This window comes from Plutella xylostella, chromosome 14 (genome assembly GCF_932276165.1).
Source record: "Plutella xylostella chromosome 14, ilPluXylo3.1, whole genome shotgun sequence".
Lineage (NCBI taxonomy): Eukaryota > Metazoa > Arthropoda > Insecta > Lepidoptera > Plutellidae > Plutella > Plutella xylostella.
In genome coordinates, this window is record NC_063994.1 from 7,458,269 (window position 1) to 7,480,341 (window position 22,073).

General features: G+C 39.7%; 1 protein-coding gene across 1 annotated transcript in view; it reads right to left on the bottom strand.

Moving 5' to 3' along the window:
• Positions 1–2,285: 2,285 nt before the first annotated feature.
• The window catches only part of LOC105383511 (AF4/FMR2 family member 1), a 111,885-nt gene continuing 92,097 nt past the window's right edge, over positions 2,286–22,073 (bottom strand). The window contains exons 10-22 of the mRNA XM_048625561.1: positions 14,077–14,119; positions 13,622–13,696; positions 12,992–13,241; positions 11,520–11,630; positions 10,938–11,174; positions 10,069–10,711; positions 9,570–9,703; positions 8,929–9,138; positions 8,219–8,319; positions 7,510–7,764; positions 7,025–7,133; positions 6,214–6,445; positions 2,286–5,842 (exon numbers count right to left, since the gene is read on the bottom strand). Of these exons, the coding sequence (XP_048481518.1) occupies positions 5,724–5,842; positions 6,214–6,445; positions 7,025–7,133; positions 7,510–7,764; positions 8,219–8,319; positions 8,929–9,138; positions 9,570–9,703; positions 10,069–10,711; positions 10,938–11,174; positions 11,520–11,630; positions 12,992–13,241; positions 13,622–13,696; positions 14,077–14,119 (2,519 nt within the window). The 3' untranslated portion in view covers positions 2,286–5,723. The remainder of the gene's footprint in view (positions 5,843–6,213; positions 6,446–7,024; positions 7,134–7,509; positions 7,765–8,218; positions 8,320–8,928; positions 9,139–9,569; positions 9,704–10,068; positions 10,712–10,937; positions 11,175–11,519; positions 11,631–12,991; positions 13,242–13,621; positions 13,697–14,076; positions 14,120–22,073) is intronic.

A 22,073-nucleotide genomic window follows, 5' to 3' on the forward strand; every position in this document is an offset into this window, starting at 1 on the left:
CCCTTGTATGAAACATTTATCAGTGGCGTTATCGATCAATATTCACTAGTAAATTGGTGTATTTATTTTTATGCTAACTCTACTTTAAATTAATAATTAATTATTATTGGCGTTTCGTTAATAGTTACTATCAATTAATTGTCCCTGATACTAACATTAAATCTACCAATTAAAGAGGTATTTTTCTCACTATGTTGTGTCGCCATCATGGAGGCTCATAGTCTTGGTGTTTCTATATCATATTTAATTTAACGTTTACTAAGCGTTTTGACTTGGGATAATTACTAATGTTGCACTATAAACTAAGTTTAATAAGTTGACTTACTTCGAAACATCCAAATTCGTGCACTATATTTTCAAGGAGCTCTTCAGAACTAATCGGTATTGCTTCTTGCATAAATATATAATATACTATAACGCTCTACGTAATAATATATGTATAATATAAAATATATAAAACTATTTCGTATACAAAAGCCGTTGCGTACAAGCGCATAACGTTATATGTAGCATTATAAAAACTTTTCTGTGATGCCACGAAAATGATTTATTTCACATCTCTAGATAGGCAGGTCATCCTAAAGTCTAGATTTACGCTAGGGCTTGCAGCGCCCGATTGCTACCACAACATCGAGACGTCATAAAGTGTAATTAATTAAATATTATAATTGATATACTTGGTGTTACGCTTCCTAACATGGCTGTATGTTCAGAACTGTGCGGCTATATATCACTCCCATCTCTTATATCTCCCGGCTAACCTCACACTCCCCGCCTATTTAGTAACTGCAAAATTCTTAATATATTTGAAAAATCTTTGACACAAATTGGTGCATCGGGTGTAATTGATCAATGTAATTCATCGGGTGAAATGGCTGCTGTAAAATTTTATATTATCAGGTACCTATCTCCATCCAATTAATCATATAAGAGTTGGTTGCTGGTGGTGCCATCTAAATTTTTCTTTAAGTTTGTTTCATGAAAAGTAATGTTATGTTATTACTCAAATGGATGTATTGTATCTGTGATTGACCAATCACCTTTTAGCTTATGGCGCTTGTGGACCATGTAAAGATAGATCGTTTGATAATTCCAAAAACTTTCCTTATTTTATTTTACAATACTTCCGTAATGGTGCATTTAGACGCTTGCCAAGGCATCGCCCATCCGGCCAACTCCCAACACTCATTCACACAACAGTGATAAATATTCAATCCGGAATTATGGAAAAAAACATGAGTTAGGGTGCTTACATAGAGAAACGGGTTCCCTGTATCTACCTGTACCGGTAACCTGATTATGCGAAAGCGCTCATGACATTTAAAAATCCGGGAAATGCTCCGTGAGTGAGCGCTTTCGCATAATCAGGTTACCGGTACAGGTAGATACAGGGAACCCGATTCTCTATGTAAGCACTCTTAGACAAGTTGCCAGGTAAGGCTGGCGCGGCCTAGGCAAGCAATCTTAATACCTACATTCATGAACCAATAAACGTGTAACCCCCAAATACCCACTTAGTACTCTCCCGAACCCGAACCCTACAATGCACAGTTCTGAATAGCAACTCATACTGATATACTCTCTAAGTTTATTACCGACTAAATGGCAGCTGAAAAAAGACACTTTCCCTAATTTACCTAAGGCATTTCATGGGCTGGTTATATCCAATGTGCAGAGTTTAATGGAGCTGTATTTTTAGCACAATGAGGCTAAATTTTCATTATGATAGCCGTTAGAGGCCACACTGCAAGCAAGAAATGTGGATATAAAACAATATCCCGTGTGCAACTCATGATCCGAGCGTGAGTATATTGTAGTGAATGCGAGGGCAGGCTTCAAGCGATACTATCCTTTATTGCATCTTCATCATTATTATCTTCTGTTTTAGTATTGATAAGATACCGCGCATGGTATAAAAAACGAATCTTTATCTTTTGCAAAAAATCTTCAGGTATGTAACAGTATGGATTTATCACAGCTCCTTCTGATCGAATTGGATACTCCCTTGCCATTTTTTAAACATTAATTAATGAATTGGTGTTATCATACTTATACAAATTGACTCTTGTCTAATAATAAATAGTTATGTAGTGACGATGTATTTGCTATATATTGTATGCATGTGGATAATAAGGCCAAATTAGTTGGCAAACCTACCGCCTGTAGACTTTAAAATTTTGGCCTTGTGTAATTTTCTATAAAAAAATGCAAATTGATTCAACATAACACATAAATCTGTAAAACAAAATCAAAAACCAAAGGAAAAAAAAGAAAACAAAAATAAATCCATACATAAAAATTAATGTATTCTATCATCAATAACATAAGGTATGTTTACACAAAATAATAAAATTAGAGGAAAACAAATTTATACATATTCTTAACGCGAATATATAAAATAAAAAAACAAATTATACATGCTATCAACACGAGAGGCTACCATTTAAAAAAGAAAATGTTTTTTCTTTACAATTTACTAAAAGATGATCTACTAAAATTACCTAAACCAGCGTTCAATTGTTCATTATCTTAAATAGTATAAAATGTCAATAATTTGGCGTCAATTTTAGGGCTCATTTTGATCAATAATTGAGATTTTTCTCAAAAAAATATGTTGCAATTATCTATTTGGGTTCCATTAAGTTGATCTTGTTTCATTGTCACTTTTAGTGCTAATATTTTTGCACCAAGAGTTGTGTCATACCGGTCTGTGGGCCAAGTGTAGGTTTCTTAACCGATCGAGCAGTGAAATCGACTCGAATTTGTATGGCGCGGAGCTAGTGCAGCGCGTATACCGCTAGGTGGCGACTCTCCCGCCCCATACTAATTCGCGTTTAGTCCTCACTACTCAAACGGAGTAAAAACTCGCACTTCCCATGCATTATGGTGAATGAATGTATTAGGCACAACGACAATTCTTATACAAAAGAGTAAAACTTAAAATAAATCAATCGCGCGGTGGAAAATGACACAACAAAATATTATGCAATAGAAAGTAAAAATTTAGAAAAAGAAACTATAAAACAATAAAAGCAACACATGAAATGAACATTCATACACCAAAAATAATAATTCAAATTTTAAAAAGCTAACAGATTGATTTATAACAAAAAAAAAACATTAAATTGCGAGTTTCTGATGGAGATGCGCTAGTAACTTGTAACTAAAATAAATAATAAAATTATATTTACAACAGATTAATTCCTGGATTCTGTAATAATTATAATAAAACTTAAATTTAAAACATGGTGTTTGTAAGGCTTTGCTTGTTAATCACAAATAAATATACTGAATAAACGTACCTTTGAATCGATTTCATATGGAGTGCATATACATAATTATTTAGTATTGAATTCACACTTAAGTAATCTTCGCTTTAGAAATCTCAAACTAATTAAAGGCATGATTCTATCAATTAACATTATAACTGATATGATTCAACTTAATGATTCATAAATTCATGAAGTAATTATTTTAATAAAATCAATTTTAAAAGATCTGTAACTAAAATATTGTAGGTGCCATTGAACAGCATTTAAAGAAATATAATTATTTTGTGATGTTGAATCTCTTAGAAACCAGGCAAGTGTCATCAATGCACTCATAAAATACAATAACATTACAAATTATAACTCAACAAATCAAGTAAAACATGGAAATTTAAAATATAAGTACCAACAAAAGAGTAAAGGAATCATGTTGAATTTGAAAACGAAAAACTTGAACTTGAAGTTAGGTTGTTGATTTGAGTTGAGCCGGTCCGTGGGACGCCCCTCAACTATCCGGTAACTAGCGGGGCGGGTCCGCATTCAAACTACTTTACTCTTACACTAACACCTACTACTGAACGCTGCAAGCCCCTACTATACACTTTACAATATCCAATTTTAAAAATATACACTTTTCTCTATGATAAAAAAGTACACTCACTCACTCGCGTCATGTCAGGCCTCTTACACGCACACTTAAGTTACGCCAACGTTTATTATGTTAACTCCTTGTCCACTTAAATTAGGTTTACACATAAATTAAAACATAGATTGAAAACTACACATTTCTTATAATTAAAACTAATTATGTACAAGGCATCTCTTGTCGGTCTAATTGTTAAGTTTCATTTGTTTGTCCCGTCGCGTGAAATTCACTTTTTTTAAATATAAATGTTGTGATTTTGTCATTTGTAGCGTCTCAATAGTTCGGTACACAACTTGCGAATACAAACCCTACATTATCTGGCACTAACAGGTATATCTCTTACAAAATGTATACATATTAAATATTTATATTTATTATGTACAATCACAACATAAATTTATTTAACAACCGAGAGGAATCGAAATTTCCATGTGTGTTCTCTTTATTTCGATCGTTTTGAAATTAAAAAATAACTTCATTTCTGTCTGTTGTGTTTCCTTGAATATAATTACTAATTTACTTTAAAATATATTATTATTAACTAAAAATACGTCTGCGCGGCATTTATCAAATCATATTATTGAATCACGTCATTCGTTAATAATTTATAATTATTATATAATGTAGGTACAAACTTACTTATTGTGCATTCAATATAATTTCTCACTGAGTCACAGACCATACACAATCGGCGGCAAAACGCGGAAAAACTCATTTTTGATCTTTTATTGTCATTAATTAAACATTAAATTCAAGAATCGCAAAATACGTTATAAAAGTGATGTCTACTAACCTGATATGTATTATAAGACAAAATATCGTTAGGATTGGAAAATTTAAATTGATTTTGCTCACGGTATTGTTCTTTTAAAAATATTCGGTTTATTGTTCATTGATATACCTCTATAGTATGACTTTGGAATCATCGGGTGATGTGTTTAAGTTTATCATTGGTGGTTGTTGCGCGGTGTGCGCTGTCGAGGCACGCTTAATATTAAATAAAATTATTGCGCTCTACTTTTTCGTGTTCCCGTTTCTAAGATATTTAAATATCCATATTGGCCCTCACCCGTCATGTCTCTTCGTATAACTTCGGTTACTTTTTGTAAACAATTCGTCATGTCTGTTCCCAAAATTACACTTTTAAAGTAAACCTTTAATTTAACACAAAATAACATCTAAGGATATGATAGGCTATCACTTACAATACGAAAATTATGTTTATTTGCCTTTAAGATGATGATGAGCAGACGCTTCATTTTGTGATTTACAATCTTGTCAGGAAATCCATCAAATTAACTTGTGATTCCTCCACTCGTACATTATGTGTGTCTCATTAGTGATGTATAAACTACCGGTAAAATTACAATTAAAAATACAAAGCTGTTCCGACTCGACGAACTAATAAAACCGTTGTATCAAATCCGACATTTAAACTACAATTTCTCATTTTTAAAAATCCGTTGAACCGTGTCACAATTGTATACAAAAATATAATATAAGTAGAGATAACGCGCAAAACTCGCTTCTCGCCGAGCCACGCTACATAATCTTATCAAAGGCTTCGGAACACCGTTTTTATTGCGAGCATCAATAATCTTAAACGATTTTGTACCTTATTATGTGTTAGAAACTCTTGACTCTCTCTAAACTACGTGAATTTCCGTGGCGTCTGCGTGTCCAGTCCGGTCACACCCGCTCGTCACCATCCACCGCCATCACTTGTGACGCCATCACTCGCGCCGCGACGCCATCACTCGCTTCGTGACATCATCACTCGCGTCGCGACGCCATCACTTGTGACGTCATCACTCGCGCGGCGCCTGCTTCAGTAGCGAGATGGCGTGGCGCACGTAGCCCACGAGATGGCGGAACGTGGAGAATAGTGTGAGCGGGCCACACTTCCGGTCCACTGCCACGAACAGATCTGGAGAACAAATTTGTGTGGCGTTAGATGTGTTATGTGGATAGTCTAGGGCCTAGAGCTCCAGGTAAGTTCATTTATTATAATCCCCATAGATTCTATCTTCACCTATTCTATTATGTAGGTATGTAGCTGAAACGTCACTGGGCTTTTTTGCAACTAATTGATTAAAATGTGTGTGGAGGTTGCCTGGGACTTCAACTGTAGAAAACAACAACAATAGCTTGTTACCTATAGCACAGGTGACGAGCCTGGTTTAGGTAACAATTTGCTTGTGCAGCTGATGGTATACCTAATCTATACATATATTTTCCTGGCAATAAAGTATACATTGTATAATAGTATAATTAATTAATGTCGTTGTTAAATCTTACCTTGGTTAGGCGGCTGCCTACACAACGTGTCGGCGTGCTCCCACAGATCGTGCGCCACATACAGGAACGTGTAATACTTGGTCAGCTGCAACAACGCGTTGTGTGCACTCGCGGGCACAGAGTGTACCAGCGAGCAGTAGCCGGACGAGGCTGAGCCGGAGCCGACTGAGCCCACGGAGCCGGCCGGGCTGGGGGTCGGGGAGAGGGGGGACACGGACTCGGGGTGCGCCGGCTGTGGGGGGTTAATGTTAGCCGTTAGAAATAATTATTGTAACATCATACATACATACATAGTTTCTTAAGCAAAATACTACCTCACTTACATGTCTTTAGAACATTGAAATACAGTGACCATTGTGTATTCCCTGCGTTTGTGTTTTCTATCTACCACTCCCACGATAGGACCCCTCAGTTCTCATATTATGAAAATCGGGTAAGTCGTTTGGGAGTAACGGTAGTATAGGCGACACGGACACGTTAAACTTATAACAACTCTCTTTTAACGTTTACAAGGTTAATCTGTGTTAATTCAGATGTCGAAATTGGGTATGACACTTACATTTAAATGGTAAAAGCAAGAAGAAAATTTTTGAAAAGAATTAGAAAATATTTTCTCTATATATGCATAATTTAGATGTTATTAAATAATTAACATGAATTTTAGGAATAACATAAAATATAGGAATAAAACATAAGTTTTATAAAGCCAATTTTTAGCTCAGTCAAATAAAAATAAAACATTAACATAAAACAATAAAATAAACAAATAAAAAAGCCCGTGCGCCTAAACGCCAGCGGGCGGGAGTCGTACCTTCGCACATACCTTTTGTTGGTATTCCTGCACGATCTTGTGGTACTCCTTCACCTCGCGGTTGTACATCTTGAACATGCGCAGGTACAGCAGGGATTGCACGCGAAGACTGGAATAACATCAAAAATGGTTAGGTTAGACTTTAAAAGTGGTATAGTTGAAGTAAGCCAAAGGTTGCATGGACGGCACAACTGATAAATCAAAATGAAACAAGTTAAACATAGGTTTGTCAGAAGAAAAAAGTGATGTAGCTATCTACATAGGTACTATACATAATCAACTGGAAACTTAGATTGGAAACTCTACTGGTAGGTACGTTTACATTTTATATGCCTTAAATTTTTTACAGAGACGTCTGCGCTACTCTATAACATCTACTATCACGCCATTTTACCGTACCCTATCACTCACTCTACACTATTTATATTTTCATTCTTTATCCTCTCTATCTATCATCTAAACAAGTTATTCAAAACCAATCTCACCTCAATATATCCAGCTTATTAAACGTGGAATGCGGCGACGCGCGAAACCGCTGCGGCATCGAGTGTATAATCTTTATATACTCTATGGTCTCTCTGTATATAGTGAAGGCTCTCTTGGTATCCAGTTCCTGTTCCAACACCTCTCCGGTTCTCACGAAGCAGAGAACTGACTCTAGGTAGAGCATGACCCGTTGAAGTGGTTCTTGCTCCCGCTCGGCGGTTTTGCGGAGGCGGGCGGCCTCGCTTAGGTAGTGTCTGTGGGGGAAATACATGTTTTAGTATTTTTATAGATGGATTGCCATATGCCGATGGGGAGTAGTGGTCGACTATTGTGGATGATGAAGATTGCTATACAAGGAATTCAGTGTTTACAAAGCTTCAAAGTCCATCTGGAGGATGGAGGATTGGAGGATCTCTCACTTAAAATGAACCTTTATACCTTATCGTATCGTATCCTTCATCCTATCAAGGTGTAATCTCGTATGCTACATACTTGTGGTCACCTGCCTCACTCAAAAGCAACCTCTAAACCCTCCCATCAAGGTGTAACCTCGTGTGCTACACACTTGCCGTCACCAGCCTCACTCAAAAGTAACCTTTATACCCTATCAAAGTATTATCTCGTATGCTACATACTTGTGATCACCTGTCTCACTCAAAAATAACCTCTATACCCTCCCACCAAAGTATAATCTCATATGCTACATACTTGTGGTCTCGCTCATCATCGGACAACACGTCGGCCAGCGAGCCCGGCGGCGGCGACGCGGCGCGCGCCCGCTCGTGGTTCGTGGCGCCCACGCTGCCACTCTGGAACAAAACATTCTTATATTAAACATTTTGGTGTAATCTTATTCATAACCACAATCGGTCAACCACATTTTCGTCCTTCGGACCTGACCATGGCCACAAACTAAATGTATGTGTTTAAATTGAGAACGAATAAGGAGTTTAAACATTCAAAACCTGCTGACTGAATGCATAATCCAGTGCATTTAATCTTATGAATTTTTAAAGAAAAACATAACATAGCTACTATATACACACACATTGTATTTTGCCTTGCGGATTAGGCAGGATTATTACCATTAAAATAATTGCACAGTATTGCTTAACACATATTTTCCCACGACACAAGTTAATGTAACCGACCAAGCAACCCGCTTTTCTAAATTACGTGGTAATTATATTTATAGAGTGACCTGTAGCTCTCGCCAACTCGGTCATAAACTTCAGGCACTATACCGTCAGCGAGGCATAAGTCATCAGGGATCCATGGAGCAGTGGATCTAGCCGCTGAAGCCAAAGCCGCAGTACTCTAGGAGAGTGGCTCCGGGGTGGTGAGACCTCCCTGATGTCCAGAAAGGTGACTGTAACTGTCCAAAAGGACCTTACGTCGAGAATTAACAACAAACCAACCTGCTGATTATCCCCGGTGGGCGGCGAGGCGGGCGGCGCGGCGGGGCGCGGGGGGGCGCGCACGCGGCGCACCGTGTCCCCGCGGAGACGGGCCAGCGGCACCCGGACCAGCAGCCGGGGGGGGGGGGGGGGGCGCCGGCCTGGGGGGATTACACCTAACGAGTCCAGGGGCGCGTCAGTGTAATCGGCCGGTACTCGACCAATGAACGCCTAGCAAATGACGATCACGAAAAACAGAGCTAACGAATCGAATACGAGTGCGACAACTGTCAATTCGATAGGTAAAAAGTGTTCGAAAGTGCTGTCAAGTTGACACTAGTCGCACTCGCATTCGATTCTATATTTTTCGTGATCGCCCTGCTGTACTCGTTAGGTGTAAGCGACCTATAAGGGGAGAGGGGGGTAGCTAGGGAACCACATGCACAAACATACCTGCTGATTATCCACGCTAGGCTGCGAAGCGGGCAGAAGGTCCTCGACATAAGTCAATATCACTAATCATTCAATATTTACCCCTAAAACAACCTCATTACTATTACTATGTAAATTGTTTTTCTGTGTAAGTGGTGTATTCGTGTAGCTCTAAATAAATGTCATTTCTTTCTTTCTTCTTTCTTTACTACCACTAACAACCAACATACCTGCTGATTGTCCCCACTGGGCGGCGAGGCGGGCGGCGCGGCGGGGCGCGGGGGGGCGCGCACGCGGCGCACCGTGTCCCCGCGGAGACGGGCCAGCGGCACCCGGACCAGCAGCCGGGGGGGCGGGCGCCGGCCTGGGGGAGAGGGGAGGAGTGAGAAGAAGAGTAAGAGCGGCTAGAAGTGACAAGATACTATGAATACTCTTAATTGTATACAGCAGATTTAGGTATAAATTATTATGAACATAATGGGGATAGCACAATATGCGCGGCCTTATCGTTAAACCAGAACAAAAAATTAACAGAAATATGAAATTTTACACTTTGTCTATGGCCGTCTTAAAAAACTGTTGCAAGCTCACGTAGTAACTAATACGGCTAATACCATATGTGTGTAGCAAGCTTCGGGAATCGGGACACATATAGTTACAGAATATATTTCAGGATATTACGTATACCTACTCGAGAATAGATACAAAAATAAAGTTCCAATCACTAACCATTTATCGAAGTCTCCGAGAGCCTCTCAGAGCCGACAGACTTCATCAGCCCCGACCCCACATCGGCTTCAGCCTTCACGTACCGCTCCTGGACCCTATCCGCCGATCGCCTCTCCACCGACGACCGTCTATCCAACTTATCCACCGACAGTCTATCCAACTTATCCGTCGACAGTCTATCCAACTTATCGGTGGATAGTCTATCCAGCTTTTCGGTTGAGAGTCGATCGGTTGCCGGTATTGATATCCGATCGCTGGGTATCGATGGCAGACGCTCTGTCCGATCGGAGGATAGTCTATCCGTTCGTTCGGTGGACCGTCTGTCTGGTATTCTATCGAAGGACAACCGGTCGGATCGTTCCGTCCGTTCGGCGGACCTCCGCTCTGTGATTCGTGAGTGTGAGTTTCTATCTCGTCTTCTGGCCGAGTCTTCAGTGGGGGGTGATAGTCTGGCCGCGATTGCTTCCTCGTTTTTCCGTCGCTCGTCTGATCGATCCCGGTGCCTTCTCTCTTCGTCATCAGCTCCGGATTCGGGGGCGGTGACCTCGATGATCGTGACTTGCCCCTTGCCTTTGCCCCCTTTGCCCTTTCCTCCTTTTCCGCCCTTCCCGCCGCCTTCATCGCCCTTTCGGGGCGTGAATACCTGCCGAGATAAATATGAGATTGTAGTAAAATTGCATTCAATCCATAAACACTACAGGATGTGGAGTCGCCTCTTGTAAAGTAGGCCGTATGGATAATATTACGGTAAATAGATTGATAGAGAAGTAGTCATGTTCCTAGGATACCTACACTACATTAGAAACAGATGACATCCCTTACCTACTACACTCAAAACTTAAAGACATAAAGCAACGCAAACAACCCACCTTCCTAAAGATATGGCTCTTCATATCCACAAGCGGCTGCGGCTGCGGCGGCGGCGGCGCCTCCCCCTCGCTCTCCCCGCTAGAGGGGGCGGGGGGCGACGCGGGCGGCGGCGTGGGGGCCCGCACCTTGGGGGGCCTCCCACGCTTCTTCTTCGGCGGCCGTTCCTCGGAGGTGCGCGCTTTGGGCGGTCTCCCGCGCTTCGCCGGCGCCTGGGCGGGTTGAGCTCGCGGGGACGGCTGGAATGAGAGGTCGGAATGTTAATTTATGGTAGTGAAGCTTGAAATGCGGCAATGCCTATAGATAGAGAAAAGGGATAAGTAATTAAGTTCTATTTTAACATCATAAACCCCAACATGCCCGAGGGACGTCGAAATCATCCATAGCAGAACCATGTTCACCTTACATGTGATCCTAAAATTCGATTAAGGAAAGGATACATTTGAATTAGAGTAAAGAAAGCCTAAATTGGCCTATGGCCTATGTTAACCCGCTGCAGGGCATACGCTATGTTTCTCCAAGTGCCGTCAAAAGTGATCTATGATATTATTAGTCTATTGCAAGAACATAGTATAAAGTCTCACTTGTTCTGCGTCTTCGTCACTAGATGGCGACTGCGGCTTGACGGAGCGGCGGCGGCGGTGGCCCGGCGACGGTGATGACGCCTCCGAGTCAGACAACTCCGATATTGGACTCTGAGGACGAACATAATAAGGGTTAAAGTTAATATACAGACTTGGTATACAATAACTACCATATTCGACTGTGTGGACGAAGATATAAGGGTTATAGTTAATAAATATGTGCATGAGTAGACCACCAAATGCGGACCGACTTGGCCAACTATGACATTGGACTATTGAGGATCATATAAGGGGAAAATACAATAATTATTGATGAAAAGACTACACTTTACTGGCTAGATAAAACAATTATTGTTCGTCACGACACTTGGTTCTGAGTAACCATTCACACATTGTTCAGAAAAATAAGGCAATATAATTATAGATAAAAAATAAATCCCATAAAGAATTAGCCTCACACTTTCGAATAACCAACCTAGACAATCAAGCACAAACCTGAAACGCGCACAATTCACCATCAACCACCTCCACAGCTCGCCACAACAACTCTTTCAGCAGATTGAACTGTTCCCACGCGCCGCCCCTGCCTTCTACACTCACTGCTTCTTGAAGATTAGCCTCAAAAGCCTGCAAAGTCTCTCGGAGGCTGTTCTTGAGCAAGCCTAGTTGGACCCACCGCTGTTGGATGTTGAACTGCGACCATTCGATCGCGTTGTACAGGAATTGCACCAATACATTCAAGTTTACTGTGTTTACTTCCATTTTCACTTGACCTTTCAATCTATACTTTCACTCTTGTCTGCTGTTAAATATTAACACCTTTATGTTTAAAAGATAGGGACATGGAAACCGCACTACTAAATCCTTTGACCACCACAAGCGAATGTGTTGGATGTACCAGGAATGCATCACTTATAGAGAATAATCCGACGAGATATGCATAAGCAAAGTCCTTACGGGGACGTTTATTTATCTTTGCAACTCGATGCGTGGCTCGTATTGATGACCTTTCGTTTTGTCACGTCGCTGTGGGAAACTAATTGCGGTTGTGGAAGGAATTTGAGGGATACTGTGTCATGTGACGAGCACAAGAGAATACTGATATATGTTAAACACAAAAGTGAGATTAAATTCTGCATTAAGTGACATACTGCGTTTGAGAATAAATGTAGAAAAGCAGATATAATAATAGCCAGTCAAATCAAAACCTGAAACTAAGATCTATCCCGATGTCGCAAATTACTCCTTATGACAATTGAATACATGCCAATCTCCCTAATTATCATTCCGTTCATTATCTATCACAAAGTCTCCCTGAGACACTTTCACTGTACATCAAATACGTCCTGCCCACCCTCCAATGTCCAATCCTTCCACCACGATTCATCACCTTAATGCAGCTCCACTGTTTGCGCACAGCATTCCAAGATTGCACCCACATCCTAATCCTAAAACTTCCAAAACCAACTCACCGGCTTCCCCTTAACATCAGCCAACGCGTGCGCAATATCCTTGCCCGCTTCGAAGGCCCGGTCTGGAAGCTGGGCGTTGGGCGGCGCGAAGTTGCTCAGGCTCCAGGAGTCGCGAGGCGTGGGCGCCTGGTCCGCGGGCGGCGGCGGCGGCGCGGCGCTCGACTCGGATGAGGATTCCGACTCGCTGTCTGATCGAGAGGACTCGCTGTCCGAGCTGGGACTGCCGCCCGAGCCGATCGGGGAGAGGATCCTGGTGGGAGATGAAGAGTTACGTGAGTAAGGTAGATTTAAGAAAAAAAAACAAAGAGAATAAACTAAAATGGGCTAGACAAGTGGTCTACACTGGATGAGAAAGGCCGAGAACAGAGTGTTGTCGGCAGGGGATGATAATGATGAAGATAATATAATCTCTTTTCATGTTGTATGTAAATTGAATTATCCAATCACTTCTAATCATCAAAGTTATATGTTCTGGCTACCCATAGTACAGGGTATCCTAGTTTGGGAGCCAAAACACAATGTTAGTTAACCTACTTTCTTACAATATACATATTTTCATTTCATTTTCGTATTGAACCAACTGAGTTAAGGAACAATAGAGAAACGGTAGATAGTAAAAGAAACACTTACGGGTGTAACCGGGTGGTCGCGGCGGCCGCCTCGTCGTCGCTCTCCGACAGACCCAACTCCTTCGTGACCACATCGCTGGAAACGAAATTCATTATAACACTATCCATATACATGTTGCAGTTAAAGAAACAATAACAAATTTCGATTTCATAACGAAAATGCAGAAATAAGGAATGTAGGTATCTATTACGCGTATGATAAATTCATAATTATTAAATATTTATTTTATCAATTCAAGCATAAGCGGTACACCACGGAATGTACCTACAAGTATGTCAACCCCTTAACCGGCGGAAAAGTTAAAATATTTCATTGGTTTTTAGACCCTTAAAAGTTCCAGTGGCAAAAAGTTCAAAATATGGTGGCCATATCCCGACCACAGCTGGTAAAAGTGGTGAGGAAGTTATTTTATCTATGTATGTATGTGAATAAAATTATGAGAAGAGTATACTCACGGGGAATTTACGGTGATGGAGTTCGATATCCGGTTGTCGAGGCCTGAAAATAAATAATAAATCAAGTTAGTTGTTGATAGTCGGTACTTGAGGCTAGGATTCAGACATAAAATAAAGCTAAATCTACTAAGTACTACAAGTGAACGAAGTTTACAGATTGATATTTTAATGAAGAAGTAAGTATAAATTCAAGATAAGTCTCTGAATATTACAAGAATTTACGATAGGTAGGTAGGTAAATAATCAAAAACAGACAACTTGAACAATAACCTAAACAAAGTTAGATATCTCTCACACTTAGTAAGAAATAAACTCCTAACTTCTAAAATGCTGAGCCGATTTTTATAGCTTAGAAGCCTCTCCATCAAATCATTTTTCAAACAACAAAGAAGCCTAAGTATTATTTTGTTATACTTTCACAAAAGTACAATGAGACCTGATCCATCCGTTTAAGTAAACCATGTTACTAACACGCATACAACGTCAAACGTATAACACTTTACCTTTTAGTGTGTATTAGGTACGTTAAGATAAGATGGTGATGTCTTCATAAGGTCACGTTATCTAACCTCTATTATGTTATATGAAGAGCCCTTCATATTTAGAACTTAATCAATTGACTTATTTAGAGGCACCTTGATACGAATTTATATACGATATTATTCAACCCAATTATTATAAATACTTAGTTAGTATCGGAGTAGGTAGGTACAGTACGTAGGCGGGTTTCTGAAATGTAGTTAAGAATACAATATTTCATCAGAGGAACTGGAATGTTTGAGTACGTTATTGGATGTTTTATTGGAATTATAATTTCACAGAATTGTTAGAAATTACATTCTAGGTTCACTAAATTCGTTTTCATCATCCCATATCTTTACAGAGGTAGAATTTGCACTCGAATTTGAAGCCGTTCAATTTCACAGATATGTAGAATCAGTATTTGAAATCGGCCGTGAATCGGTTCAGTTGAGGTCGAAGGGCCGGGTGCCACACAGGAGGAGGGTTACTCCACCTTGTCTAAAAAACTAACGAACTACACCTGCAAACGGCACTTTTAACGCAACGATATAGAGTCAAGGCTCCGAAGCTTCATTATTCATAAGATAGAGTGACCCTTACGCCCGTAGACGCTCTCATTCAGTGCGAGGCGGCGGCGGCGGGGTCGTCGAACTTGCCGCGAAGTCACGTCCCGACCCCGATCCGCTGCAGTCAGTCGGTCGGGAACGCGAGGACGATTGTGTTTTTATACCAGATCCAAATTCAAAGCGGCACAGCTGATAACTGGTGGCGTTGACGATATCTAGAGATTTTGAGAAGCACCCAAAACGCGGCATTACTTTAGACAGGTAGCTGTGGCATTGGTTGACCAAAGGAGGCTGAAGGTATTAGAGCTAGTGCTGCGACCCGTATGTGCAGCGGAAGCCGTTGTAAGGCGATGACCATTACTATCAGGCCTAACTTTTAAATGAAGTAGTTTTTACCAAATAATTAAACTGCGAGTATAAAGAAGGTAAAATCATGTATGCCAATTGAATTTATTGACTTGAGCTATACAATATAAGTCATTCAATTCACGTATTTCAACTAATCCACCATAATAAGTACTTATAACTGCAAAAGCCTCAACAATTCTACACGGATTCCGATATCGAAAGCTATTGAATCGGTCGACGCATCCACTAGTGTCCAGACGAATGGAATTGGCGCCGTCGTCACTCGCTCGGTACCGACTGAATCGGGGCCGACTCACCGAGATCGTCCGCCTAATCTGTGAGAACCATTTGTGATCGGAAATTACATAAATAAACATAAACATAATTTTATTGTGCAATAAAAACTTAACTTAAATGGTGACGCCCTGACTCCTAAACTAGGAGCACCTGTATGTCAGGAGTCAGTGCCTTCCCAGAAATTGTACAGAAATTTTGACGCTCTATGAATAATTAAATTATATGTTAACTAAACAATTTAACAAAGTATATTGTTAGTTTAATTATAATTAACATGCATACATGCAAAATTAAATAAAAAGTAATGTAATCTCATTTTGACAATATTTTGTGGTAGGTATAACAATAATTTGCGATTGTATGTAATGTAGGTATATGTAATTATCTTTACTTTAATTATAGGTAAGAACAACAGCACTCTCTATAAAATTATACATAACAAAACAAACTAACAGTTCTGAGCTTTTCTAAGTGAGTACAAGAAATTACTTAAATATGTATACAATATAAGTATGCAAAGAAGTTAAACAAGCACGACACTACAACTTCTTGCTTATTAGATTCTCGAGACCCTCATAGTCAAACGTCCGCAGCCACTCGATTAATATGTTTTTTATTGCATTGTTACTAGCTGTCTTCACCTTGTATATAGAGTTAAATATATTGTAAATAGTGGGGGCTAGGTAAGAGTAGTGTCGCTTGGCAAAAGCACTTTTTGCCCCGGGTACTGGACATCTATCAACTCTTCGTCTATTGGGGGGCAAGAATGGGACGTCTAATCTGTGATATCTTCGCAGACATTGATACACAAAAAGTTTTCGAACACTTAGTACATTAGCTTTTTCATACAAAGTAGTAGTGGAATGTTGAAAAGGCAGGAAAAGAAGAACTTTAAGTATCGCACGTTGAGCGCGTTCAATTTGTATGAGGTGAGTTTTACATGCTCCACCCCAGGCATTTATTCCGTAGCTTATTACACACTGGCAGAGAGCTGTATAGGTTTGAAGGAGAAGGTTGTTATCGGCAACTAAGCGTAGGGCTTTGAAAACGTATATTAGTTTACGGATTCTCTTACTCAACGCATTTATTTGTGGAAGCCATTTGAGTTTGTCGTCAATAATGATTCCTAAGTATTTTATTGTACTACTTTTGGCCAGTGTGGGACATTGGCAGATATGATTAACGGTTCGGTTTCTATTGCAAGGGTATACATGAACCTTCACAGCAAATTCATCAGGGGGATTCGATATAGAAGTTTTTCCAAAACTAAGGTACTTGGTCTTCGATGCATTGAGACTCAGCAAACTATCTTCTAGCCAAGAAGTAACCACTTTTAAGCCTTCTTCAGTGTTTTTTTTAACTTTGTCCCATGTTTTGCCGTGAAAAACTATGGCTGTATCGTCCGCGAACATAATGATGCTGGCCGAGTTTAATTTAAGGTCACATAGGTGATTAATATATATCAGAAATAGTGTTGGGCCTAGTGTGCTACCCTGTGGTACTCCATATACACAACCAGCATCATCACTTGAGTGTTTATTCACGCGCACGCACTGGGTCCTATTGGTCAAATAGCTTTCAAACCATGAAAGAGAGTTACCTCTAACACCTATATTACTGAGTCGACTTAAAAGTATAGGTATACACACTGTGTCAAATGCCTTTTGCAGATCCAGGAACACTCCAATGCATTTGTCAAGTTTATCAACATGATCAGTTATACAGGTGGTCAGTTTTAAAATAGCCTCTTCAGTTGAGCGCTTAGGTCTGAATCCGTATTGGTTTGCAGAGAGAATATTGTTAGATTCAAGATAATTTATGAGCCTTTTGTTAACAATCTTCTCCAGAATTTTTGAAACACAACTTAGAACTGAAATCGGTCGGTAATTACTGGGTGACTTTTTATCATCATTTTTATGAATAGGTGTTACTTTGGCTTTTTTGAATATATTTGGAAATACCCCTGTCTCAATGCTCATATTACAGATGTGTGCTATCAATGGTGATAAAACAATGCTACACGATTTCAGTATTTTAGTGGGGATTTCATCAAGCCCTGGTGCACTATTAGTTTTCATATTCATTATTGTTCTGTTAACCTCGTGTGGATCAGTTGGAGTTATGAACATTGAGAAGGTGACTTCAGGTTTTGAGGCTTCGTGTGCTAGTTCTTTGTCGGTTTTATTTAGTTTTTTTAGTGTTTGATTTGCTAAGTTTTCGCCAATAGAGGTGAAGTATTTGTTAACTACGTCTAAAGATTCTTTTGGATTATTATTAATATTTAAAAGATCTGTAGCTACGGTATTTTTCTTTCTATAATTGCATACTTCCTTCACTATCCTCCATGTTTCTTTTGTGTTACCAGTGTTTTGAGCTAATTTATCTTTATAGTAATGCCTTTTCAAAGATTTAATTAAGTTATTACACGTGTTTCTATATCTAATATACTCTATTTTCAGAGTTTCGTTAGTGACATGTTCCCTTAACTTTTGGTGCAATTTGTCACGCTTGCGTATCGATTTGATAAGAGAAGTAGTAATCCACGGTTTTAACGGTCTTTTCCTATTTGCTATCTTTTTAACTTCGCTATTTTCCTCTATAAAATTTTTAAGGGTAGAGACTAGGTATGTTGCTGCGTCATCCACGTTAGCTAATCCATAGAAAAAATCCCAGTTTTTGTTTGCTAAGCAGTTATTCACTCTAGGTATATTCGTCATAATTTGATATTCAATTTTGTTTTTTGTTAATGGTACATTATTAAGATATAATAAAATAGGAGCATGATCAGTGAATTTTTCAAATACAAGTGTTTGTGCTTGGTGATAAGTTTTAATCATAAAGTGGTCGAGGCAATTACGTTCTCTAGTAGGCTTGTTTACAGCTTGGCGGAGGCCATACGTTGCCATCAAGTTAAGATAGTTAGTAGAATGTTCATTTAGGTTGTCTGGCATTATATTGATATTAATATCACCTGTTAATACTATGTGCTTAGTTTTTATATTACTTAGAAGGTCACTTAGGGAAGCTAGATAATTCGATGGGTTTTTAAAACAAGCTGGACGGTATGAACAGATAATGGTGTAATCGTTATCTATAGTTAATACAAGACAGTTTCCTTCACTAATATCTTTTTCGTATACTTCGGTCTGTTTCAGTTGGTCTTTTACAAATATAATAACTCCATCATTTTGGTTATGACTAATTACAGTATTATATGATTTGTAGCCAGTCAGTGTGGGTGAACAAGTCCAAATCAAACCACTATTTGCTGACAGAAGTAACGTATATTTGTAACAACCAGAAAGTCATTGTATCAAAAGAAATCTTAATACCGCGATGCAGGCAATTAGATAGTGACATCTGTTAGCGGGCATAAACACTAAGATAATATATTATTAGGACGATTCTACATACCGCCCACCAAGAACATATAGTTCTTAACTACCGCCCACCATGAGGTCAAGGGGGTGTCACAAGATGCATTGATAGAAACAAAAGGTAGATAAAAATTGCATCGGTATGCACCTTGCGCGATCTTAAAACTATTTAGTAGAAAATACACGCTTTGGTTGAGACAGATTGGTACTCGGTTTTATGAAGAATTTGCAAAAGACATAAATACATATACAACATAACAATATATCAAATGATGAACGATAACAGTTGATGACAGATAAGATAAAATTTTAACATAGTTAATTTGCAATACAATTTACTATCACGAAATACGATACTACGACCCAATTTTTTCGACAATTTGCGTAATCAATCTACCTAATAACTACCGACCTGGGGATGATGATTATTAGAAATCCAAGTTCGTCTCCAACTGGACTGGACTTCAGAGCTGTGACTGAATGGATCGGTAGGACATGCAGATGAGTGATTGATGGAAGGGTCGTGAGCGTGGGACTGTGTGCTGAATGATTTCCTCGAACGTTTTGATACTCGGCTTCTTTTGAATGATGACCAATGGCTTGAGTGACGTGACCAAGCTGAATGTGTGTTGGCCCTGTCGATTCTCAATTTGTGGCCGCCTTCATTCATTTGCTTACCGTTGTCACCTGGTGTATTTTTTGTATGCATGCTGTTGATTTGATGACAATGGAATGATGCTAGTTGATTCGAACGGTGGACTGTATTCGATGGTAATGATCCAGGGTTATCCGATGCTGCTTTGGCATTGGTACCTGTTGCCTTGACTTCTACGGCCAGTGATGATTTGGATCCACCCACATGCGACCCCGAAGCTGGCGTCGGATGAAGCAATGAGTGGTGATGATGATAACAGATGCGGCATGTGTTGATGGAGCGGCAGCTATTGGCAGAGTGTTTACGGCCTATGCAATTATAGCATAGCCTGTTGGTTATAACAAACTTGTGTCGTGCTTCATATTGTAGCTTACAGAATTCCTTGCAGTGGATGATTTTGTGGCCACGTTTGTTGCAGTAGGCACACCCTATGGTTCCTGCATGGACACTGGTGGCAGTTGCGTGCATTGCATGTAAATGTGTTGGTTTTGGTTCGGTGTCTAGGAATTCAAGGGATCTGTATCGAGCTTCTAGATACTGCATTAATTCGTTCAAGGTTGGCAGTTCGTTCGAGGTACTTATTTTAACTTCCCAACTTTTTCGGGATTCAGAGTCCAACCTTGAGCAAACCACGTGAATGATGAACACATCCCAAGACTCGGTTTGTACACCTAGATTCCTCAAACCGTTCAACGTGTCATTCACTAAATCTAGTACATTTTTGATTGCACCAGCTGTTTCATTTACAATGGTAGGTTGATCCATAAATCGTTGCATTAGACAATTGACCAAGTACTTCTTATTATTGTACCTATTATTTAACGTCACCCAGGCCTCGTCGTATGTTGCAGCTGTGATTGGTACATGCCGTAAGAGCTGCTCAGCTTCCCCAGAGAGGTGCGCCTTTAAATAATGCATTTTTTGTACATTGTCTAATGCATCGTTGTTGTGGACCAATGATAAGAATAAGTCTCTAAATGATATCCATTCTACATATGTGCCAGAAAACACCGGAATTATAAGTTTAGGCAAGTGAACATGAGATCCCCCCTTGGTATTTGCTTGTTTGTTTATCTCATCAGAAGCAGCCGATGCACTAGACACGACGCGGGATAGAGCTTCCTTTAGGTCTGACTTGTACATAAAGTACGATTCTTCTACCTCCGAGTACATGTCGCTTGAGAAATATTCGTGGTTATCTAATATTTCATCGGATGCTTCAGACAATATCTTTGTATGAGTATCAGTAACAATTTTGAATTGAGCCTCTAATGCCTCTAGTCTGGTTTGTAAGTATGATTCTTTAGTTAACCGGGCATTTGGTGCCTTTTTATAGTTTTCATACGCTCTTGCAATATGAGAAATTAATCCAAGTTGACCTTTTACACAAAAAGACATTTTGATAGACGTAGACAATGTTTGGAATTTTGATATGTCAAGAAATTTTGAAAATTTTACAAGTTTTAAATTTGTTTTTTCACAGATCCAAGATCGGGCATAGGTTCCCGTCTGACTAATATTTGTAAAATTATTCTAAGACTAAATAATTATTCTAACTACCTACTGTCTACCAAAGAGAAGAGAGCGTTTCAACTACAGATAATAATTCTATTTTCTTACTGTCCATACTGACACTGTCACTTCAATTAATTATTCTAAGGTTCACTGATCACTGATGACACTGACACTTTTGAGGGACTCTCTGAGCTGATAATGTCAAAATGTACTCACGTTTCGTTCACTTGGTGGTTACCGGGTTTCTGTGATTCCTGTGATACACTTTCTCTCTTGCTCGTCCTTTTAACGCGTGGACCGACGTGGTGACGCTGCTCGCGGCGCCACTGCTGCCGTCAGTCGCTGGGCACACAAGAACTCTGCCGATGCTGGAGCTGTCCGCGCTGCACTGGCTGCTCTCGCTGGCTGACGCTCAGGCCAACCACCCGAAGCACCTTCAGGGACTCTTTGTTCCCCGATACTAGCGTCGGATCAAAATTTGACTTTCTGATTCCGCAATCCGGCTAACGTAGGACCATGAACAAGTCCAAATCAAACCACTATTTGCTGACAGAAGTAACGTATATTTGTAACAACCAGAAAGTCATTGTATCAAAAGAAATCTTAATACCGCGATGCAGGCAATTAGATAGTGACATCTGTTAGCGGGCATAAACACTAAGATAATATATTATTAGGACGATTCTACAGTGGGTATAGAAGATTCGCCATCTGACC